Consider the following 24340-nt stretch of genomic DNA (forward strand, 5'->3'; position numbering starts at 1 on the left):
ATTTTCTCATTTTGTCTGTCATAGTTGAAGTGTACCTATGATGACATTTACAGGCCTCTCTCATCTTTTAAAAAGAGGGAGAACTTGCACAATTGGTGGGAGAATAACACTTCTCGCGCCCGCAAGCAATTGTAGACCGGGTGCCATTTGGGACACATTCAGTGCCTTCAGAAAGTATTCAGACCCCTTGACTATTTCCATATTTTGTTATTTTACAGCCTTATTCTAAAATGGATTCAATTGTTTTCTACAGACAATACTCCATTGCAAAAACAGGTTTTGTATTAAAAAAACAAAAAACTGTAGTATTAGACCCTTTACTCTGTGATTACAGCCTCGTGTCTTCTTGGGTATGACGCTACAAGCTGCACACATGTATTTGGGGAGTTTCTCCCATTCTTCTCCACATGATTCTCTCAAGCTCTGTCAGGTTGGATGGGGAATATCGCTGCACAGCTATTTTCAGGCCTCTCCAGAGATGTTTTCGATCGGGTTCAAGTCTGGGCTCTGGCTGGGCCGCTCAAGGACATTCAGAGACTTGTCCTGAAGCCACTTCTGCATTGTGCATAGGGTCGTTGTCCTGTGGAAGGTGAATCTTCTGAAGTCCTGAGGGCTCTGAAGCAGGTTTTCATCAAGGATCTCTCTGTACTTTGCTCTGTTTATCTTTCCCTTGATCCTGACTACTCTCGCAGTCCCTGCCTGCCGCTGAAAAATATACCCACAGCATGATGCTGCCTCCACCACCATGCTTCACCGTAGGAATGGTGCCAGGTTTCCGCCAGACGTGACACTTGGCATTCAGGACAAATAGTTAAATATTGGTTTCAGCAGACCAGAGAATCTGGTTTCTCATGGTCTGAGTCCTTTAGGTGCCTTTTGGCAAACTCCAAGCGGGCTGTCATGTGCCTTTTACTGAGGAGTGGCTTCCGCCTGGCCACTCTACCATAAAGGCCTAATTGGTGGAGTGCTGCAGAGATGGTTGTCCTTCTGGAAGGTTCTCCCATCTCCACAGAGGACCTCTGGAGCTCTGTCAGTGACCATCGGGTTCTTGCTCACCTCCCTGATCAAGGCCCTTCTCCCCCGATTGCTCAGTTTGTCTGGGCGGCCAGCTTTAGGAAGAGTCTTGGTGGTTCCAAACTTCTTCCATTTAAGAATGATGGAGACCACTGTGTTCTTGGGGCCCTTGAATGCTGCAGAAATGTTTTGGTACCCTTCCCCAGATCTGTGCCTCGACACAATCCTGTCTCTGAGCTCTACAGACAATTCCTTCGACCTCATGGCTTGGTTTTTGCTCTGACATGCACTGTCAATTGTGGGAACTTATATAAACAGTTGTGTGTACTTTGAAATCATGTCCAATCAATGGAATTTACCACAGGTGGACTCCAAGTTGTATAGACATCTCAAGGATGATCAATGGAAACAGGATGCACCTGAGCGCAACTGAGTCTCATAGCAAAGGGTCTGAATACTTACGTAAATAAAGTATTTCTGTTTTCTGCCAAAATTTCGATAAACCTGTTTTCGATTTGTCATTATGGGGTGTTGTGTGTAGATTTATGAGGATTTGTTTTATTTAATCAATTTTAGAATAAGGCTGTAACATAAGATAATGTGGAAAAAGTCAACGGGTCTGAATACTTTCCGAATACACTGTATTGACAGGAAATTGCAGAGTGGGATAGCGTAGCCTGTGTTGCTGCTGACTTGTTGTTCTGGCCTAGGTGACTCATTATGGGGAAGTGAGCTTGTGAAGAATCATGTGGACAAAGCCTGTAGTTAGATATTATTAAGTAGATTAGCTCAGCAGCCCATAGGGGTATCACAGCCATATCATGTCAACAACAGGGCTGAAAGAGAGAGAGGAGGAGAGAGAAAGATGGGCAGTCTGAAGGAATAGGCCTTTTAAAGGGATAGTTCGGGTCTTTGGCAATGAGACAATTTATCTACATCCCCAGAGTCAGATGAACTCGTAGATAACATTTTTATGTATCTGCGTCCAGTATGAAGGAAGTTCCCTCTCACCCCACCCCCCCTAAGTTTTAGATGCACTATTGTTAAGTGACTGTCCCACTGGATGTCATAAGGTGAATGCACCAATTTGTAAGTCGCTCTGGATAAGAGCGTCTGCTAAATGACTTAAATGTAAATGTAATGTAAATGTAATGTAAATGTAAGTTAGTGATCCGTTTGCAAGCTAATGCTAACTAGCTTAGCACAAAGACTGAAAGCATACTACCTCTTAACTGTTTATAATTAAAAATATATCTTTAACTCTGCATTGTTGGCAAAGTACCTGTAAGTAAGCATTTCACTGTTGTTTCCGAAGAATTTGACTTGGTATCCACAAGTTCACCTGGCTCTGGTAAAGTACAGTTGATAAAGGGCATTAATTTAACAAAATCCTGAAATATCCCTTTAACTGAGGTGACCCACAGCCCCTCCTCTCCATGTGGAGTCAACTGATGAAATGGCTCTTTGATAACATGAACACTGCTTTTCAGACAGGCCTTCTCCATGGGCCTTTGTCAGAGAGAGAGAGCACTCCAACACTTGGCTGCATGGGACACGTGTGTACACTTACAGCTATGACCTGCATAGCTGCTGTGGAGCATAGTGCTCCAGGCTAGACCTCCTCTGTTCAATAACCACCATACATGAGGGTTTCTACTCCACTTCAAAGATATTTGGGATGCTTCCCAAATGGCCTAATTCCCTACATAGTAAATGGCAGCATAGTCCCTATATAGTGCACTACTTTAGACCCAGGTCAAAAGTAGTAGACTATGTAGGGAATAGGGTGCCATTTGAGACGCAGATTCGGGAACATTTGCTGCAGGCTGACTGTGGTAACAATCCCACTGTGACTGGACAGTGGCTTGTTGAGCTGGCCTTGTGACGCCACACATGATTGCCTGCTTGAAAAGCACTTCGGAGAGCAGCGCGTCACACTGAGGCTTGCTGACGACAGCAGGCGCTCTCATGATCACGTGCTACAAAAATAGTGGCTCCCTTGGCCGGCCAATAGGCCCTGCTCTTTGTACACGAGGGCTGTGTCCCAAAAGGCACCCCTATTCTCCTTTATAGACCAGGGCCCATATGGAAGATCATGGGGCTCTGATCAAAAGTGGTGCACCATATCGGGAAGAGGGTGCCATTGCGGACACATGGTCCTCTTAAGCACATTCATTTCCCACTTCGACCGCTTAATGGCCGCACTAAGAGAGAGATATTCTCATTCCTCACTCGGCCGTCTCACTGCTACCTAGTGCTTTCGCAGAATCAGCACTTTCTATCACACACCTTTTGCTTTCACTAGAAAAAGCCACCAATAATAATCCCTTCTTACCACAAAGGGGATAGATTATTTCCAACCCTATATAAACATTGCGCAATGAGATATTGGAGTTAAAAAGTCATCAGGGTTATAATTATGTTGATAAAATATGACTCCTCAACACGAAATCAAAAGGTTTGTAGGTGTTTCTTTGACCTGCTCTGATGGTGAATTTAGTTTCAGACCCATAAAAATGTTTTGTTATAACTATATTTTCTGGAGGGTTTTTATGCTTTGGGACCACTGCTCTAGTTAAACTGTCTGCCTGTTTAAAATGCTTGTGTGAGGTATTATCGCATAGAGCAAACAGAGTGTCATATTTCTGTGCCACCGACTGTGATTAAGTTATGTGATATAGAGCCAGTCTCACACAATGGCAACCTGTGGAATGACCTTGAGAGTCGCTCCATGTCATTTCAGCAAGCCATGACACCCACTGTCTCAAGATTGTTCTGAAATCTTCTCTGTAGTTACAAACAGATCAGATTAGCATTCCTGAAACATTTTTTTGTTGAAAAATAATTTGATCTCTGAGAAATGAATGATAATGCATTGCACCCAAATTGGCCATTTTAATTTATAGGATTCATAGAATATTCAATAAATTGTGCCCGGCATCTGATTTGGACCAAACTTTTTTTTCTAACAATGAGAGGACATGAGGGATTTAAAGAAATTGACTAAAGCCCCCCCCCCCCCACAATGAGTATATAGTATCAGTTCTCTATGTCTGACAAGTATTATGGAGCTGCAGCTCTGAGTATTGTTTCTTGATTCCATGTAATGTATTCTCAGAGAATTTGGAGATTTTTTTTTTTACGCTGTTCAGAGGAATTATTGGCTCATCCTATATCCTGATATTAACAGGTTCTGACCACTAGATGGTGCTGTTCCTGCTGTTCCGACTATTAGGTGATTTTTATTTTTATTTGAGGAAAAATTCATTCCCAACCCCCAATGTGAAAGGCATAGTTCCCCCAAATCACAAGATGACATATTGATTTCCTTATTTATGGACAAGGTATGACAGCTACACATGCTTTGGTTTTGTTTACCTGGCCACTTTTTCAAATGCTAACTTTTTAGCATTAGTGGCACAAATCCAATGCAAGTCAATGGTACATATATTAGCATTTTCGTGCTTCATACCCAATTTATCTATAAGTAACATCGAGGTACAAAATACATTTTTAGATACTTTAGCATGATTTGTACATGAAGTGTGAAATATAGGTACCATTGACTTGCATTGGATTTGTGCCACAAATGCTAATAAATTAGTATTTGAAACAGTGGACAACAAATCCAACGCATGTATTGCTGTCATGCCCTGTCCATAGAGTGCTTTCAGGCTAAGGAAACCAACATGTAATTTTGTAATTTGGGTGAACTATCCCTTTAACATTGAGAGGAGGGGGGGGGGTTAAAAAAAGAAATAACCCGGAACAGCACCATCATCCTGCTATTACCAGATCCTGGTAATAGCAGGATGTAGGATGGTACCATTTCAATGACAAATTTGTCTTAACGGGGGATAACACTTTACCAAATTCATTGGTAATTCATTACATAGCATGAAGAAACAATACTCTGAGCCACAGCTCCATACTACGTCAGACATAGGTAACTGATACTATATATTCGTTGTTGGGGTGGGATTGGTGTGGGGTTACAAAAAAGTTCAGTCCAAATTGGATGTTAGGTACTATATTTATTGAATATTATATGAATCCTATACATTTAAATTGCCTATTTGGGTGCAATCATTTAGCTTCATTGCGCAGTTATCAAATGATATTACAACAAAACAATGTCGCATTAATGCTAATCTTAAATGTTTCTAACAGAAACAATTTCAGAATCATCAGAGATTGTGGGTGTCAAAATCCTCTTTCTTGTGCTTTTTGAGGTGGAACGACCCTCGAGTCAATTACCTAGTCTCAGCTTCAGAATGCACAGAAGAGAAAAAGCAGAGAGATAACCATTTTCCCAACAATAGCCAGAAATGGTTTCTCCACCGGCATGCTGTATCACAAAGACTTGAAGTGATTTCTAATTGAGCCAGGGTTGACAATAGAATGGGGAAAACATGGACACATGTACTGGAGCAGGCCGGCAGCTGGAGCATGTGAGCGGTAAAAATGCCTGAGATGTTTTCTGTTGAGGATCCATGGTCCCCTAGCAACTCGCTTGCGTGTGAAGCAGGCAGGCAGGCAGGCCAGTCTTCACCTCAGTGCACAGGGCTGGAGGGGCATGGAGGAGAAAGAGGTGGTGGAAGAGGAGGAGAGCACCTCAGGAGCAGTACGTATCCAATGTCTGATTTAGGATCAGTTTAGCCTTTTAGATCACAATGAATAAGATTACACGGACTGGGGGGAGCGGATCCTAGATCACCACTCCGAATGAAGCACTTGATACATACTGCCTCAGGCTTCTTGTCACCCTCTCAGAGGCTCCATTGCTTCTGGCCACAACTCAACAACACAGCCTTCAGGCTGCTATCACTCTCAATACACCTAATTCCCCATTCTCACCGCACATAAGAACAACGGCTAACAGTGTACTGCTCTAGTCTACACACAATCTCCTCCATGACAGCCTGTCTGTTTTCTAGTTTTTTTGGGGTGACTACCTGTCCTGATATGTGGTGTCAAATATGCAGTAACACAGGTTCTTAGTACAGTATGCCCACATTTAAGGACGTGTACAGTATGGAATGTCCCACAGGTGGACGTATTCATTAATATACATTAATTAAATTGAAGAGAATCTCTGGGGCTATGATCAGTGTCTGTTCAGGAAAGAGTTGAATTAGCCTGAGAATCCTCTACAGCTTTAGCCACCATATGGCTCTCTGAGGTCATTAAAGAGCCCATGGCACTTATCATAAGAGTAGGGGTGTTAACCCCGGTGTCCTGGCTAAATTCCCCAATCGGTCCCTCAAACCATCACGGTCACCTAATTATCCCCAGTTTACAATTGGCTCATTCATCCCCCTCCTCTCCCCCGTAACTATTCCCCAGGTCGTTGCTGCAAATGAGAACGTGTTCTCAGTCAACTTACCTGGTAAAATAACAGATAAATAAAAATAAATAAATGGCTAATTATCGAAGTACAACTGTTCACAGAACATTCCGGCAACTTGCATGTGTTATTCTACTTGCCACAACCGTATCTTCTCTTCTGGAAACTTCATCCTAAATGGCCTTTTAAAAGGCTAAACTGAAGGCACTCTATTGCCTATGTGGGGCACTACTTTTGACCAGGGCCCATAGGGCTGTCTTCAATAGTAGGGCACTACATAGGGTGCCAATTGGGACGTATCCTGTGACTGACATGTCCTGTCAGCAATGGAATAAATCAGCAGAAACTTGTTATCAGTCGTTTCTCCGTGAGGTATTTTTTTTGCGTCTACTCGTCTACTCTACTCATCTGACTCCCAGGAAACAGAAAGTTGAATTCCTTGCATGCGTGAAACTGAGGGTCCTGCTTTTCCTGACAGGGTGTTACGGGTACTACGCCAGAGTTTTGGTATTTCTATTCACAGACAGGTTTTATTTCCTCATCAGTCCATCATTGTCACGCACTTTGTGGCATTCTTATATTGTGTAACGCTCACATTCCACGCATATCCGAAGAGTTTTCAAATCTCTCTACTAGCTACCTCCTAAGTGTGGGTTACATTATCAGCATGTCGGTGTCCATTTGCTGAACGGGCAAAAGGTGAACCCCTAAAGGATGTAAAAACAACAACAAGAACAAGAGCAGAAATAAGCCAGACATTTGATGCAAAGAGGAAAACATTCCTGCTAGTTAACTCGCTGGGCAACAATTAAAGGAGAAAGCCATCCCATCCACATTCAGACAGCCCTCCCTAAAGTTCCCCCTAAGAGTCATCTTCAAAGAAACTTGTTGTAATGCTTCACATGAAAGAAGATTTGTGGCTAATTTTGGTCTTCAAAGACACCAGCGGTGTGTTACCATCTTCCCTCAAAAATAATCTAGGTTAGAGAGTAGAAAAACCATGACTTCCACGTATATTATCCCACATTCTTGAGAGACATACCATAACAGAAATGTTGGAAATGAAAATCCATGACATTTGTAAGACTTATTAACGAACACCTCGCATGTTATGCAATTCTCAGTGACGCGTTCAATGTTTATGAATGGGAACGTATTGTTGACACGGCTTCACCCCCATCCCTCTGACTCTCTGCGTCCTCTTGCATGGAGACAGCATCATGATACAACAGCGTACAGTAGCTGTTGGCGCCAGTGCAGCTCTCATTGAGTGTTCACCGTTTGCAGCAGCTCTCGCTCTTATTGTGCACAGCCCAGAGATGCTGCCGGAGTTCATATATAATGAGGCAGTACTTAAGGTCACAGTAGTGCTCAGCAGAGAGGCACTTTGCCTCGGTCCACTCCACAGCACCATGCCTTACAACATCAGTAGACAAGTAAACACTTAGAGAAATGCAATATTAAAACGGGAGAGATTTTGTTTGCAGGCTGTCAGCCAGCTACTATGAAGGATGTGACGTCAGACACAAGCTTTCTCTCACAAATGTTTGAGTGAGTAGCTCCGGTCACACTAAAAAGCGTTAAGAGATAGACTTTGCCTCTGTGCACTCTACACAGCACGGAAGACACCCGAGCCTTAGTGAAAAACGACAGCAAAGGAAAAGAAAGGGAATAGACGGGGAGGAAAGATTCCGGTTTGAACGCACGCGAGTGATAGAGCGCTGCGTTGTCCCACTAAGATTCTACACGATAGATCCCCGAAACATCCGCAAACAAGTAAACACTGGCAAGGTAAAGCCATGCAATATTAACAACAGGAGAGACGTCTAATAGTGTCAACCAGCTACAGCACAGAAAGTCAGACACAAGCATTTTCTCCCTGGCTGATGTCCAGATAAAATAATTGCTTAACAATATTCAGGATCTCCGTTCTAAACCACGGACTTACACGCATAGGGCTCCTGTCAGGGTTACGGTCAGAGAACAGATTCTGTGTTTTCTCACAGCTGAGCTTCTCACGGAAAGATCTTCCATATTGTTAAGCTTCTGTCTGGACATCAGCCAGGGATGTAACCTACCTTTGGAGTTGTACTTCAGCCAGCAGTAAAGGTACGCACCTGTCACTTTGTAACCGCAGCAGCAACACTTAGCAAGAATCCAACCACAACAGGAGCAACAATGCCTCCCACTTTTCATCCTGGCCAGCTAAAGGAAGCGCATGGCTCCGGGAGACGAATGATAGGGAGAGAGGGGAGATAGATGCAACATGCACCTGTACTGCAGTCCAGTCAACCAGCCACGAACCGCTTCAAGTTCAGCCTGTTCCACTTGCCTCCACTGAGGGGAGGGACGAACCGGGAGGGAGGAGGGAACAGGGCAGGCGCACCCTACACTCCCAGGCACTCACTCACTTCCTCTGATTCACAGAGAGCAGCTTGGGCTAGAGTGAAAAGGTGAACGTAATAGGTCACTTTGACAAAGGCACCACTAGCCCTATCGGTATGTTCCTAGCAAACATAAAGACAACACTCAGATTGTTTATAGTATATAGGTCCAATGCAGCCATTTTATCTCAATATCAATTCAGCTCTGGGTCGAAATGAAATACCTGACTGTGATTGTTTTAAAAGGGTCAAAAAGAAACCAAAATAGATTTTTTTAGCAAAGGACAATTTCTCAAACAAGTATTTTGCTCGGACTGTCTAGGAGGGATCTATGTGGGCAGGAGAACTGAAAATTAGCTCTTATTTGCAGAGCGTTTGGAACGCCCTTTCTTATTGGTGAATGACACCAGGCAGGCCACAACTCCATCCCACCAAAACAGGCTGACATTTCAGGCGGTCTTTTCAAACAGCCCTTGCACTAAAAGAGCATTAACATAATTTAAACAATTTCACAGTATTATTTCAACCTCATACTAGAGTGGAAATACACTACCGGTCAAAAGTTTTAGAACACCTACTCATTCAAGGCTTTTTCTTTATTTAGACTATTTTCTACATTGTAGAACAATAGCGAAGACATCAAAACTATGAAATAACACACATGGAATCATGTAGTAACAAAAAAAAGTGTTAAACAAATCAAAATAGATTTTTATAAATATCCCCCCTTTGCCTTGATGACAGCTTTGCACACTCTGATGTCTCAACTATTATTCTACAATGTAGAAAATATTACGAATAAAGAAAAACCCTTGAATGAGTAGGTGTTCTAAAACGTTGGACTGGTAGTGTATATAAAACACAGTAAAATCAAGTTTTTGACTGCACTGTGCCTTTAACTGCACCCAGTCTACCAGTAGTTAAAATAGGCTTCATGGGTGGGAATGGCTGTCAAATGTCATGTGCGGGCACATTCTTGACAAGCAGATATGAGCACCAAAATGATTACTTCTTATGCTACTGAGGAAAGACAGCCAGGTTTCGTTATGTTAATTGCCATGTTACGCCCTGAAAATAAGTCCTTTCCCACTATGCCCTCTCTAAGTCTCCAAGTAAAGCTTCTGAAAAAGCTTATGTGAGAAGCACCTTGTGTGTATCAAATCCTATAGAGGATAAATAAGGACAGGTTGTGTTGCATACAGACAAAGTGCCGTTGGTGATGTACTGAGAACTAGGACACTGCAGGTAAGGAGCTGTGTGATTGTTATGGAGCATATCTGGGCTATGTGGCTGTTGGGGACACAGAAAGACAGAGCAGTGCTTCAGGGAAGACACAGACTGAGCCCCACACACCCAGTTAGAGCACAGACAGGCCAAGGGTGTTTCAAGATGAACAGGTAGAACTGGTACTAGAGCAGTGAAGAAATATACCACCAAATGGGACATTTTCAAGGAAGACAATATCAACATAAACTCAGCAAAAAACAAAAATGTCCTCTCACTGTCAACTGCATTTATTTTCAGCAAACTTAACATGTATAAATATTTGTATGAACATAAGATTCAACAACTGAGACATAACCCGAACAAGTTCCACAGACATGTGACTAACAGAAATGGAATAATGTGTCCCTGAACAAAGGGGGGGGTTAAAATCAAAAGTAACAGTCAGTATCTGGTGTGGCCACCAGCTACATTAAGTACTGCAGTACATCGCCTCATCATGGACTGCTCCAGATTTGCCAGTTCTTGCTGTGAGATGTTACCCAACTCTTCCACCAAGGCACCTACAATTTCCAGGACATTTCTGGGGGGGAATGGCCCTAGCCCTCACCCTCCGATCCAACAGGTCCCAAACATGCTCAATGAGAATAAGATCTGGGCTCGCTGGCCATGGCAGAACACTGACATTCTTGTCTTGCAGGAAATCACGTACAGAAAGAGCAGTATGCCTGGAGGCATTGTCATGCTGGAGGGTCATGTCAGGATGAGCCTGTAGGAAGGGTACCACATGAGGGAGGATGTCTTCCCTGTAATGCACAGTGTTGAGATTGCCTACAATGACAACAAGCTCAGTCCGATGATGTGACACACTGTGATCCTCCACCTCCAAATCGATCCCGCTCCAGAGTACAGGCCTCGGTGTAATGCTCATTCCTTTAACGATAAACGCGAATCCGACCATCACTCCTGGTGAGACAAAACCGAGACTCGTCATTGAAGAGCACTTTTTGCCAGTCCTGTCTGGACCAGCGACGGTGGGTTTTTGCCCATAGGCGACGTTGTTGCCGGTGATGTCTGGTGAGGACCTGCCTTACAACAGGCCTACAAGCCCTCAGTCCAGCCTCTCTCAGCCTATTGCGGACGGTCTGAGCACGGATGGAGGGATTGTGCGTTCCCGGTGTAACTCGGGCAGTTGTTGTTGCCATCCTGTACCACGTACCAATTCCTGTGCAGGTGTTGTTAAACATGGTCTGCCACTGCAAGGATGATGAGCTGTCCGTCCTGTCTACTTGTAGTGTTGTCTTAGGCATCTCAAAGTACGGACATTGCAATCTCTTGCCCTGGCCATATCTGCAGTTCTCATGCCTCCTTGCAGGGACCCTGCTTTTGGCATTTTTCAGTCAGTAGAAAGGCGTCTTTAGTGTCCTAAGTTTTCATAACTGTGACCTTCATTGCCTACCTTCTATAAGCTGTTAGTGTCTTAACGACCGTTCCACAGGTGCATGTTCATTAATTGTTTATGGTTAATTGAACAAGCATGGGAAACAGTGTTTAAACCCTTTACAATGAAGATCTGTGACGTTATTTGGATTTTTACAAATTATCTTTGAATGACAGGGTCCTGGGAAAGGGACTTTTCTTTTTTTACCTGACTACACAGGCAGGGTAAGATCGTACGTTGGTGTCTGTGGGGAAAACTGCATTCCAACCAGTATTTTTGTCACATTCAACAACGAAAAACCCTGGCTCAATGCAGTGCTGAGAGGCCTACGCTCTGCCAAGGAAGAGGCACATAGGAGTGGCAACATGGACCATTACAGAGTAGTGAAAGGATCTGAATAAGGGGATTAAAGCCGCTAAAGCACCATATAAGGAGAGGCTAGAACAACAACTCTCCACTAACGACTGCTCGTCTGTCTGGAGGAGTCTTCAGAAGATCACAAATTACAAACAAAAGAACACCTATGCATTGGGTGATCCCCTTCTACCTAACCAGCTCAACGAGTTTTACTGCTGCTTCGAAGCACAAAGGACCGTCAGCCATCAAGCCGTGGCATGGGTGTGAGTCGGAGCTGCAGCGCCGGGCAGGCCCTGGTGAGGACATCGTACGGGATGTCAATCTGCCTCCTGCCCACTCCTCTCCTGATCGTGTTTGGGGCGATGTTGAGTGGGAACTTGTGACTGAGCTGACCGGGTCCTTTCCTGTCCCTGTCCGTACAGGGGAATCGGCGAGGCCTGTGAGTGCATCTGCGCTTGGCCTGAAGGCGACGCTACAGCAAAAGGGGCTGGATATGCCCCAGGGGGGGCAATGTTTCCCCGAACATTGCTCTTGTGCCCTTGGACTGCACAGGGAGTGGTGACCCAAGCTGACCCAAGTCAAGAGTCAGTCTGCTGCTGACAGTTCTACACAAATCCAACTGACCATTGACCATTGCTGACTTCGACTTCTATGTAAGAGACTATTTTATTTTTTAAAGGTACCTATGAACTGAAAAGTTAGCGGTGGCGAACTGTGTTCAGATCTACTCATATGCAACTGAGAAATGGCGCAAACTGAGATTTTCACAAATGTATTGAAAATTAAATACAGAAATATCTCATTTACATAAGTATTCACACACAGTCAATACTTTTTAGAAGGACCTTTAGCAGTGATTACAGTGGTGAGTCTTTCTGGGTAAGTCTCTAAAAGCTTTGCACACCTGTCAAAGTTGTTTTTGATCATTGCTAGACAGCCATTTTCAGGTCTTGCCATAAATTATGAAGCGGATTTAAGTTAAAACTGTTACCAGGCCTTGTTTCTTTCAATGTTGTTTCTCAATGTCTGAAAGTCCTTTAGGTGCCTTTTGGCAAACTCCAAGCGGGCTGTTATGTGCCTTTTACTGACAAGTGGCTTCCAGCTGGCCACTACCATAAAGGCCTGATTGGTGGAGTGCTGCTGAGATGGTTGTCCTTCTGGAAGGTTCTCCCATATCCACAGAGGAACTCCGGAGCTCTGTCACAGTGACCATTGGGTTCTTGGTCACCTCAATGACCAAGGCTTGTTTTTTTAGGTTATTGTCCTGCTAAAATGTGAATTGTCTCCAAATGTCTGTTGGAAAGCAGACTGAACCAGTGTGCTGAGCTGTATTCAATTGATTTGGATCCTAAAAAACTCCCTAGCCCTTGCTGATAAAATATTAAGAGTGGTACACATTGATGTGTTGATTTGCAAACAGGATGCACGTTTCGTAATATTTTTTATTCCTTATTTTTACTATAATTTAGGTTAGTATTGGGGAATAACTACTACAATATTGTTTATCCAGTTCTCCTATCACAGCCATTAAACTCTGTAACTGTTTTAAAGTCACCATTGGCAGTTTCCTTCCTCTCTGGCAACTGAGTTAGGAAGGACAGCTGTATATTTGTAGTGACTGGGTGTATTGATACACCATCCAAAGTGTAATTAATAACTTTACCATGCTCAAGGGGATATTCAATGTCAGCTTTTTTTTAAACCCATCTACCAATAGCTGTCCTTCTCTAGGAGGCACTGGAAAATCTTCCTGGTCTTTGACTGAGGGATCTTACAGATAATTGTAGGTGTGGGGTACAGAGATGAGGTAGTCATTCAAAATGTTGCACACAGATCTAGTCCATGCAACTTACTATGTGACTTGCAAAGCACATTTTTACTCCTGAACTTATTTAGGCTTGCATAACAAAGGGGTTGAATACTTATTTACTCAAGAAGTTTTTGCTTTTAATTTAAAATTCATTTGTAAAAAAAAAAAAATCAAAAAACATAATTCCATTTTGACATGTGGTGTGTAGACAAGTGACACACAATTGCAATTTAATCTCAATTTAAGCAGCGTTCACCACAAACAAATTCCTTGTATCTTTTCACTTTGGCTTTAAGAACCATGATGAGCACAGGCATGTCTGATTAGGCTTTGCTGTACCGCCAACTCTGACTCTAAGTAGCCTTCCATCAGCCTACTACCAAAGGTTGAAAACTGCATGTCTGGTAGCTCGCGGTCTGTCAATGAGTATCTCGCAGACTCGCAAGTAGATAGTGAGAAATAATCAGTAGGCCTAATATTAAATGATTAAATCTGTGGGGGGAAAAATGCTCCCCAAACTGTTTACAGGCATTTAACACCCTTCTGCATTTTTGCTATCTATTTTCCCAACTTCAAATTTAATCACAGTGTTAAAATGTTTATATTTAGTTGCAAAAGTAACAGTCCTGGCTGAGCGCACCATGGCTGGCTTTGCAGTTACAACTGTGTCCAGTGGTGGGAAAAGTACCCAATGTCATACTTGAGTAAAAGTAAAGATACTTTAATAGAAAATGACTCAAGTAAAACTGGAAGTCGGCAAGTAAAATACTACTTGAGGGCCTCCCGAGTGGCGCAGTGGTCTAAGGCGCTGCACTGCAGTGCTAGCTGTGCCACTAGATATTCTGGGGGTACATAAAAAAATATATAAAAATTAAAAAAATACTAATAAAATAAATACTACTTCAGTAAAAGTCTAAAAGTATCTGGTTTTAAATATACTATAGTAAAAGTTTAAATCATTTCAAATAGCTTATTAAGCAAACCAGACGGCACACTGGTTATGCATTTGTTGGTCACAGATACCAAAAAAGGTTGGTGCATGGATCAGAAAGAGGCCAGTATCTGGTGTGACCACCATTTGTCTCATGCAGCGTGACACATCTCATTTGCATAGAGTTGATTAGGCTATTGATTATGGTACACATTGATCCAGAGCATCCTAAACATGCTCAATTGGGTGACATGTCTGGTGATTATGCAGGCCATGGAAGAACTGGTACATTTTCAACTTTCAGGAATTGTGTACAGTTACTTGCAATACGGCAGCGGATGAATGGCATACACGTGGTCTGAGGATGTGAGGCCGGTTGAACATACTGCCAAATTCTCTAAAATGATGGAGGCCGCTTATGGTACAGAAATGTTCATAAAAATTCTCTGGCAACAGCTCTGGTGGACATTCCTACAGTCAGCATGCCAAGTGAATGCTCCCTCAAAACTTGAGACATCTGTGGCATTGTGTTGTGTGACAAAACTTCACATTTTAGAGTGGCCTTTTGTAAGGTGCACCTGTGTAATGATCATGCTGTTTAATCAGCTTCTTGATATGCCACACCTGTCAGGTGGATGGATAATTTTGGCAAAGGAGAAATGATCACTAACAGGAATGTAAACCAATTTGTGCACAAAATTGGAGAGAAATAAGCTTTTTGTGCATATGGAACATTTCTAGAATCTTTTATTTCAGCTCATGAAACATGGGACCAACAATTTACATGTTGAATTTATATTTTTGTTCAGTGTAGTACTTTAAAGTATTTTTTCTTTAGTACTTTACATCACTGGCTATGTCTGAATGCACCAGGATATTTTTGTTTTGATAAAATGGTTCTGCCTGCAGGCCCGGATCCATGATGGGGCAAAAGGGGACATTGCCCCTTCAATTAAAACTTGTGCCAACTCAGTTTTAGTTTTATGTCCCTATATAAAAATAGCCCAAATGTTGCAATGATTGAGTGACAGGTTGCCACGAAATCTGTATCGCGCTGTATCAGCACCACGGACAGAGCATGTTTGTGTGTAGGGGGGCTAAATGAAAGCCACTGGGCGGTTAGTTAGGCTACGACTCCCTTGGGTTTCCATAAAAAGCTGAAAAGAACACTGCTCATCTATGGTAGGCTACATGAATAATGTGAAACGCCTCAGCTTGTAATAATTGATTTTGATTTATAAATATGATAAGTTGATTTGATTTGAAGCTGCTTCAACTTACAGTTGAAGCTGCTTCACTCAACTTTGCCTCACGCCCCACCGCTAGAGTTTAGCTTCTCTGCTAGCCGCAAAAGGCGTTAGCGCTATTAGCCTGTATAGCTCTAACCAGCTAATCTGCCACTGCCACGATGGATATTAAAATCAAAGCAGCGATGCCGCTGCCGAGCTCCAGCAAGCTACGCGTGCAAAACATACCCCCCTTTCACAAGCGCCGCCAAGATCAATGGCTCAACAGCCCCCTCCACCTCCGACTGTTCCTGACGATCTTAGAACAGAGGAGCCAGCCTAGAATCCTAATGCAGACAAGGCCTTCACCCAAGGTGGGTATTTTAACTGGAAGCGTTGCCATTGATAGAACCAATGGGTTCGCTATAGGCACGCATCAAGCAAGTAGCATTTGAAATGCACTGCAATGTGGAAAGATAAACACGTTTGAAGTGCTACGGGAACTGAGGTGTCGATACTTGTTAATGATATAGGCACCTGGCAAGAACTCATTTTCCACTTTGACAAACGTGTTCAGTCAGCACAGATGAATCATGCTACATCCAAGGAAAGCACGACTAATCCAACTGGCATTTCAGGGCGATCTTACAAGAAGGTTTTGGTGAGAATGGAATGATCGATTACTCAGAAAGTTCAACAGCGCATCAAGGAAGCTGCAACTATGCTGAAAAAGGTAAGAAACAATCAAGCTGGTAGGTTTTGATCAAAATCTTGGTGTTATAGCCAGTGGCGTCACTTTCAGCAAAAACCTAGGGTTAATGGAATGGCAAAGTTACTTATTTTGCCAGCCTACATTTTCATTGCCAAATAGGCCTTGCTTTTAATGTGTAGGGCTCTGTCCATTGTGCTGATACAGTGGAGATGGGCTACAGAGATGTCACGCCAACCTGTCACTTCAAAAGCACTCAATGGTCTCGCAATCTCAGGGTTTGAACTTTATGATAATTGTGGTATAGCGTGATATAAGCAGAATTCAATTTAATTCCAATGCAAGAACCCCACATTTTCTGGCCCCCTCACTGATTTCAACTGTCCTCTTAGTCATTTTATATTGGTGCTGGGTCTGTCTGCCTATGAAGTAATATCGACCAAACAAGCCATTTCTACCCTCTTTGCACCAAATATGTATGCTGCTGAGACAAGTTGCTAAAAAAATGTAATAATGGTGACAGCATTTCAACCCCCAAAAGCTTTTGCACCCTCACTTTCAGACAAAGTCATGCACCCATGGACCTTCTATTTTGCTACCCAGTGAATGACCAGTTTCTGAAATGTGGACCATGACTGTGCCCCTACGGCATTTATTTTGCCGGCATTGCCTTTTCATAAGGTGACGTGTGTGTGACAAACACAGTCTAATCACTGTCTAATCTACCGTTATATTTAAAAAGTGTTTTCTATTTCCCTTATGCATTTTGCCATTTCTTTCTAGAAGCATTATACTGCACATGACTATATTATTATTTTGCACCTTTGCAGTAAGCTCCAGTTTATAGTTCATGCCCAGTTCGGTAGGAACATTGTACGTAGGTAGAGGACGTTTTGTATAATCTGTTCCAAACAATGTGGTACATTACCTGTCTCTAGCCTACTCAACAGTGGAAGGTTGTTTCATGTGCACAGAATAATCGTAACAGCAACAAGCTAGAAACGGTTTATTTTATTCTGTTAATGCTTTCCTTTGCTCATACTTCCCGTGTTGTCAGAGCTCCATGTGTCTGTCCCTGTCATTTGGGTTGTGCGTCAGGGGTGCGCACGCATTCGTGCACCGCCATACAGTACGTTACTGGGTTTCTGCCATTTGCCAGTTCCATTCATGTAACCATTCATGATTCATGTAACCATTCATGATTCATGTTGTTCAACGTGTGCTTCATTTAAAGTGTACATGGAAGTGGTCAATTCGGTTTTAGACCGAATATATGTCATGTGGTAATTATGAGAAAGCCAGCTACATTTGTATTAGTCAGATTTGTTTGATGTTGACTTGTTTGATGTTGATTGGTATGTTCCAGGAAGTGTACTTTCTTAAACTGTATATGGGCTCTTTTTTGGAGAGAAATTCAGTTCTGCTTTAGAAATCAAGTGGGGAGGCTGCTTGAGCCAAGCACAACCCCAACCTGTAATAGCTATGGAAGCTACAGGCTAAGCCTGTTTCAGGCTTATTGCAGTTGATTTTGTTTGAGAAGCAAGTCTGTCGTCGACCCGTTTATCTTGTGGATATCTTTGCCGGGCTATCACTACTGAACACTGTAAATAAATATCAACACTTAGGCACCTGAACCCCTCCTCCGGAAATATCTGCCCTGCATCTCTACATTACCCTTTTCACACTGGAGTATTTTCTTCTTGCTGTGCAAATTTCCATATTGTATAGCTGTGACCATACGACAGCTCTTAGTTTTGCATGCTGCCATGGAAAAACAAGGGCAGCTCTTCTCTGAGGAAAGTCTTAGCCAGCAGTATGCAGTGGATAGGCAAATGAGTTGATCCCTGAAACAAACGAGAGTTAATGTGTGTCTTATTGAGCAGAACATGGCGAGCAACCAACCACACATACACAGAGACAGGACGCCTCGCTTCGGTGGCCTTCATTTCATTGACCGTCATTTAAACTAACTCACACTTCCTCTAAATAGCTCTAACTAATTATAACTCTAGCGCTCACCAACTGTCACTAACAACAAACAAAAAAATCTGGATGAAATATTAATACATTATTAGGGTTAGGATCATTCTCCTCTGAAACTATGACGAGAATGTCTGAGTTACATGATCATTAATGACATGCACTGGTGAGACGACAACACCACCACCACCACCAGCTTATCATTGATTTTGCTTACTTCCTTGAACTTTGTACAGCCATAGATAGCTGTGCAAAAACACACAACCCTACATGAGGTGGGTGATGAGAGATTACTTGTTTTCATTAAAGAATGTTCCATATGTCACAAACTCATGGGGAACTGGTATTTCTCTGAGAAGATCATGGGTAGAAGGAGCATGTTCTATTGTAAATGTGAGAATGTTTCAGAGAAAATTAAAGAGAAAATGTGTTAGTGTGGGAAAAACAACGTAGTGTATCTACGAGGCCACAAGAATGGAAATTTCCTTATGGTGGTGAAAAAGTTCAAACCAGACATACACTACCATTCAAAAGTTTAGGGTCACTTAGAAATGAAATGAATTTTTTAAAGAAAATCATATTTTTTGTCCATTAAAATAACATCAAATTGATCAGAAATACAGTGTAGACATTGTTAATGTTGTAAATGACTATTGTAGCTGGAAACGGCAGATTTATAATGGAATATCTACATAGGCGTACAGAGGTCTATTATCAGCAACCATCACTCCTGTGTTCCAATGGCACGTTGTGTTAGCTAATCCAAGTATATCATTTTAAAAGGCTAATTGGTCATTAGAAAACCCTTTTTCAATTATGTTAGCACAGCTGAAACATGTTGTCCTGATTAAAGAAGCAGTAAAACTGGCCTTCTTTAGACTAGTTGAGTATCTGGAGTGTCAGCATTTATAGGTTCGATTACAGGCTCAAAATGACCAGAAACAAATAATTTTCTTGTGAAACTAGTCAGTCTATTCTTGTTCTGAGAAATTAAGGCTATTCCATGTGAGAAACTGCCAAGGAACTGAAGATCTCGTACAACGCTGTGTAATACTCCCTTCACAGAACAGCGCAAACTCAAAGCTGTAATCGCAGCCAAAGGTGCTTCGATAAAATATTGACTCAGGGGTCTGAATACTTACAGTGAATTCTGAATCATCAATCTACACACAGTACCTCATAATGACAAAGCAAAAAGGGTTCGATTTTTTTGCAAATGTATATTTAAAAAACAGAAATACCTTATTTACATAAGTATTCACGCCCTTTGCTATGAGACTCCAAATTGAGCTCAGGTGCATCCTCTTCCCATTGATCATCCTTGAGATGTTTCTACAACTTGATTGGTTGATTGGACATGATTTGGAAAGGCACAGACCTGTCTATATAAGGTACCACAGTTGACAGTGCATGTCAGAGCAAAAACAAAGCCATGAGGTCGAAGGAACCGCTGTAGAGCTCCAAGACAAGATTGTGTCGAGGCACAGATCTGGGGAGGGGTACCAAAATGTCTGCAGTATTGAAGGTCCCCAAAAATACAGTGGCGGTAACCAAGAAGGGAGGTAACCAAGAACCCTATGGTCACTCTGACAGAGCTCCAGCGTTCCTCTGTGGAGATGGGAGAACCTTCCAGAAGGACAACCATCTCTGCAGCACTCCACCAATCAGGCTTTTATGGTAGAGTAGCCAGATGGACTCAGTAAAAGGCACGACAGCCCACACAGAGTTTGCCAAAAGTCCCCTAAAGGATCTCAGATCAGGAGAAACAAGATTGTCTGGTCTGATGAAACCAAGATTGAATGCTTTGGCCTGAATGCCAAGCGTCACGTCTGGAGGAAACTTGGCACCATCCCTATGGTGAAGCATGGTGGCAGCATCATGCCGTGGAGATGATTTTCTCCAGCAGGGACTGGGAGACTAGTCAGGATCGAGGGAAAGATGAACAGCGCAAAGTACAGAGAGATCCTTGATTAAAATCTGTTCCAGAGCGCTCAGGACTTCAGACAACGACACTAAGCACACAGCAAAGACAACGCAGGAGTGACTTTGGGACAAGTCTCAATGTCCTTGAGTGGCCCAGCCAGAGCCCGGACCCGAACCCGAACCCAATCGAACATCTCTGGAGAAATCTGAAAATAGCAGTGCAGCGACGCTCCCCATCCAACCTGACAAAGGCTGAGAGGATCTGCAGTGAAGAATGGGAGAAACTCCTCAAATACAGGTGTGCCAAGCACGTAGCGTCATACCCAAGAGGACTCGAAGCTGACTCGAAGAGGACTCAATCCCTGCCAAAGGTGCTTCAACAAAGTATTGAGTAAAGGGTCTGAATACTTATGTAAATGTGATTTTTTTTTGCAAACATTTCTAAAAACCTGATTTTTCTTTGTCATTATCGGGTATTATGTATAGATTGAGGAGGGATTTAAAATATATATATATATATATTAGATTAAGGCTGTAAACGTAACAAAATGTGGAAAAAGTTAAGGGGTCTGAAAACTTTCCAATGCACAGTATGTAAATGAGATATTTCTGTATTTAATTTTCAATAAATGTGCAACATTTTCTAAAAACATGTTTTGACTTTGGAGTGGATATTGCTTACATCCGCTATGACAGGCTCATTGTCCACCCTCCCTCCCTCCCAGAAGCCTGGAAGGGATGAGAGAACCAAGCCTATGGGTTTGTAGCTTCAACCCTGCAGAGCACACACACACACACACCAATTGATTAATGGACTGCTGAATGTATATTGTTTCCTCTTGCTTTGTGTGCTCTTTTCCATATTATGTCTGTCTATCTCTGATAAGCTACCCAGGAAAGGGCTGAAAATAGCCCATATTAATATATGCAGCATTAGAAATAAGGTTCATGAAATCAACTTGCTAACATCAGATAAAATTAATATATTAGGAATTTGTGAGACTCACTTTGATGATACAGTAGTAGCAATACAAGGATATAACATCTATAGAAGAGACAGAAAGGGAAAGTCAGTTGTACAAATGCTTATGGGGAGGTGTTGCTGTATATATTCAGAGCCATATCCCTATAATGTCTATAGAAGATCTCATGTGAATTTTTATTGAAGTGTTGTGGTTGCAGGTTCACTTGGCACATCTAAAGCCTTTTTGTTCGGGGTGTTGCTATAGGCCACCAAGTGCTAACAGTTTCTAAATAATGTGTGTGAAATACTTGATAGTGTATGTGATGTAAACGGAGAGGTCTACTTTCTTGGGGACCTGAATATTGACTGGATTTCATCAAGCTGTCCGCTCAAGAGCAAGCTTCTCACTGTAACCAGTGCCTGTAATCTGGTTCAGGTTATTAACCTACCAGGGTGTTTACAAACACTACAGGAACAAGATCATCCACATTTATACTAATACTGTAGAACTTTGGATGCAGTGATCACAATATAGTGGCTACATCCAGGAAAGCCAAAGTTCCAAAAGCTGGGCCCAAAATAGTGTACAAGAGATCATACAAAAGATTTTGCTGTGACTCTTATGTGGATGATGTTAAAAATATTTGTTGGTCTGATGTGATTAATGAGGAGCATCCAGATGTAGCACCTGAGGAATTTGATTGTTGATGAACATGCACCTGTTAAGAAACGGACTATTACAACTGTTAAGGCTCCATGGATTGATGAGGATTTTAAAAACTGTATGGTTGAAAGAGATGGGGCAAAAGGAGTGGCTAATATGACTGGTTGACTTACTGCAAATTGAGAAATGATGTGACTAAACTCAACAAACTGAACAAGAAATTGTATTATGAAGCTAAGATCAATGATATAAAGAATGATGAAACATGACGGGCAGGAAAACAAATTCAACTCCCATCTTTCTTTCATCGAATCAGATGGCTTATTCGTCACAAAACCATTTGATGTTGCCAATTATTTTAATGATTACTTCATTGGCAAACTTAGGCAGGAAATGCCAACAACAAACAGTGAGCCATCGCATTCATGCATAAAAAAAACAAATAATGAAATAAAAGCATTTGCAAGTTTGAATTTTGTAAAGTTAGTGTGGAATAAATATTGTTATCCATCACTCAATAATGACAAACCTCCTGGCATTGACAACAGATGGAAAGCTACTGAGCATGGTAACAGATGGAAAGCTACTGAGCATGGTAACAGATGGAAAGCTACTGAGCATGGTAACAGATGGAAAGCTACTGAGCATGGTAACAGATGGAAAGCTACTGAGCATGGTAACAGATGGAAAGCTACTGAGCATGGTAACAGATGGAAAGCTACTGAGCATGGTAACAGATGGAAAGCTACTGAGCATGGTAACAGATGGAAAGCTACTGAGCATGGTAACAGATGGAAAGCTACTGAGCATGGTAACAGATGGAAAGCTACTGAGCATGGTAACAGATGGAAAGCTACTGAGCATGGTAACAGATGGAAAGCTACTGAGCATGGTAACAGATGGAAAGCTACTGAGCATGGTAACAGCTGGAAAGCTACTGAGCATGGTAACAGATGGAAAGCTACTGAGCATGGTAACCGGCTCTAAAACAACTCCTATCTGTCATGTCTTTAATCTGAGCCTAGGGAAAAGTCTTTGTCCTCAGGCCTGGAGGGAAGCCAAAATCATTCCACTACCCAAGAGTGGTGAAGCAGCCTTTACTGATTCTAACAGCAGACCTATCAGCTTGCTGCCAGCTCTTAGCAAACTGTTGGGGGGGTGGTGAAGCAGCCTTTACTGATTCTAACAGCAGACCTATCAGCTTGCTGCCAGCTCTTAGCAAACTGTTGGGGGGGGAATGGTGTTTGACCAAATACAATACTATTTCTCTGTGAACAAATTAACAGACTTTCAGCTCATAGAGAAGATAACTCAACATGTACTGCACTGACACAAATGACTGATGATCGGTTGAAAGAAATTGATAATAAGAAGATTGTGGGAGCTGTACAGTTCAATTTCAGTGCAGCCTTTGATACTATTGACCATAACCTGTTGTTGAAAAAATATACAATTGAAGTTGGAAGTTTACATACACATAGGTTGGAGTCATTAAACCTCGTTTTTCAAACCACTCCTCAAATGTCTTGTTAACAAACTATAGTTTTGGCAAGTCGGTTAGAACATCTACTTTGTGCACGACACAAGTATTTTTTCCAACAATTGTTTACAGACAGATTATTTCACTTATAATTCACTGTATCACAATTCCAGTTGATCAAAAGTTAACATACACTAAGTTCACTGTGCCTTTAAACAGCTTGGAAAATTCCAGAAAATGATGTCATGGCTTTAGAAGCTTCTGATAGGCTAATTGACATCATTTGAGTCAATTGGAGGTGTATCTTTGGATGTATTTCAAGGCCTAGCTTCAAACTCAGTGCCTCTTTGCTTGACATCATGGGAAAATCAAAAGAAATCAGCAAAGACCTCAGAAAAAAATTGTGGACCTCCACAAGTCTGGTTCATCCTTGGGAACAATTTCCAAACGCCTAAAAGGTACCACGTCCATCTGTACAAACAATAGTACGCAAGTATAAACACCATGGGACCACGCAGCCATCATACCGCTCAGGAAGGAGACGCGTTCTGTCTCCTAGAGATGAACGTACTTTGGTGCAAAAAGTGACCTTATGAAGATGCTGCAGGAAACAGGTACAAAAGTATCTATATCCACAGTAAAATGAGTCCTATATTGACATAACCTGAAAGGCCCCTTAAAAATGAAGAAGCCACTGCTCCAAAACCTCCATAAAAAAAGCCAGACTATGGTTTGCAACTGCACATGGGGACAAAGATCGTACTTTTCGGAGCTCTGTCAGGAGGAATGGGCCAAAATTCACCCAACTTATTGTGGGAAGCTTGTGGAAGGCTACCCTGAAACGTTTGACCCAAGTTAAACAATGCAAAGGCAATGCTACCAAATA

The 24340-nt window shown here is 42.2% G+C and overlaps 1 protein-coding gene across 7 annotated transcripts in view; it reads right to left on the reverse strand.

Moving 5' to 3' along the window:
- LOC124042050 (kalirin-like) overlaps nt 1-24340 on the reverse strand; it is a 297232-nt gene that overhangs the window by 37173 nt on the left and 235719 nt on the right. For 2 of the 7 annotated variants that reach the window (XM_046360393.1, XM_046360385.1), the window contains exon 1: nt 8479-8682. The exons of the other annotated variants lie outside the window; for them this stretch is intronic. In XM_046360393.1, the coding sequence (XP_046216349.1) occupies nt 8479-8557 (79 nt within the window). In that variant the 5' untranslated portion in view covers nt 8558-8682. Of the gene's footprint in view, nt 1-8478; nt 8683-24340 lie in introns of those variants that run through there. 7 annotated transcript variants of the gene reach the window in all.

The sequence above is a fragment of the Oncorhynchus gorbuscha genome, linkage group LG01, assembly GCF_021184085.1.
Source record: "Oncorhynchus gorbuscha isolate QuinsamMale2020 ecotype Even-year linkage group LG01, OgorEven_v1.0, whole genome shotgun sequence".
Taxonomy (NCBI): Eukaryota; Metazoa; Chordata; class Actinopteri; order Salmoniformes; family Salmonidae; genus Oncorhynchus; species Oncorhynchus gorbuscha.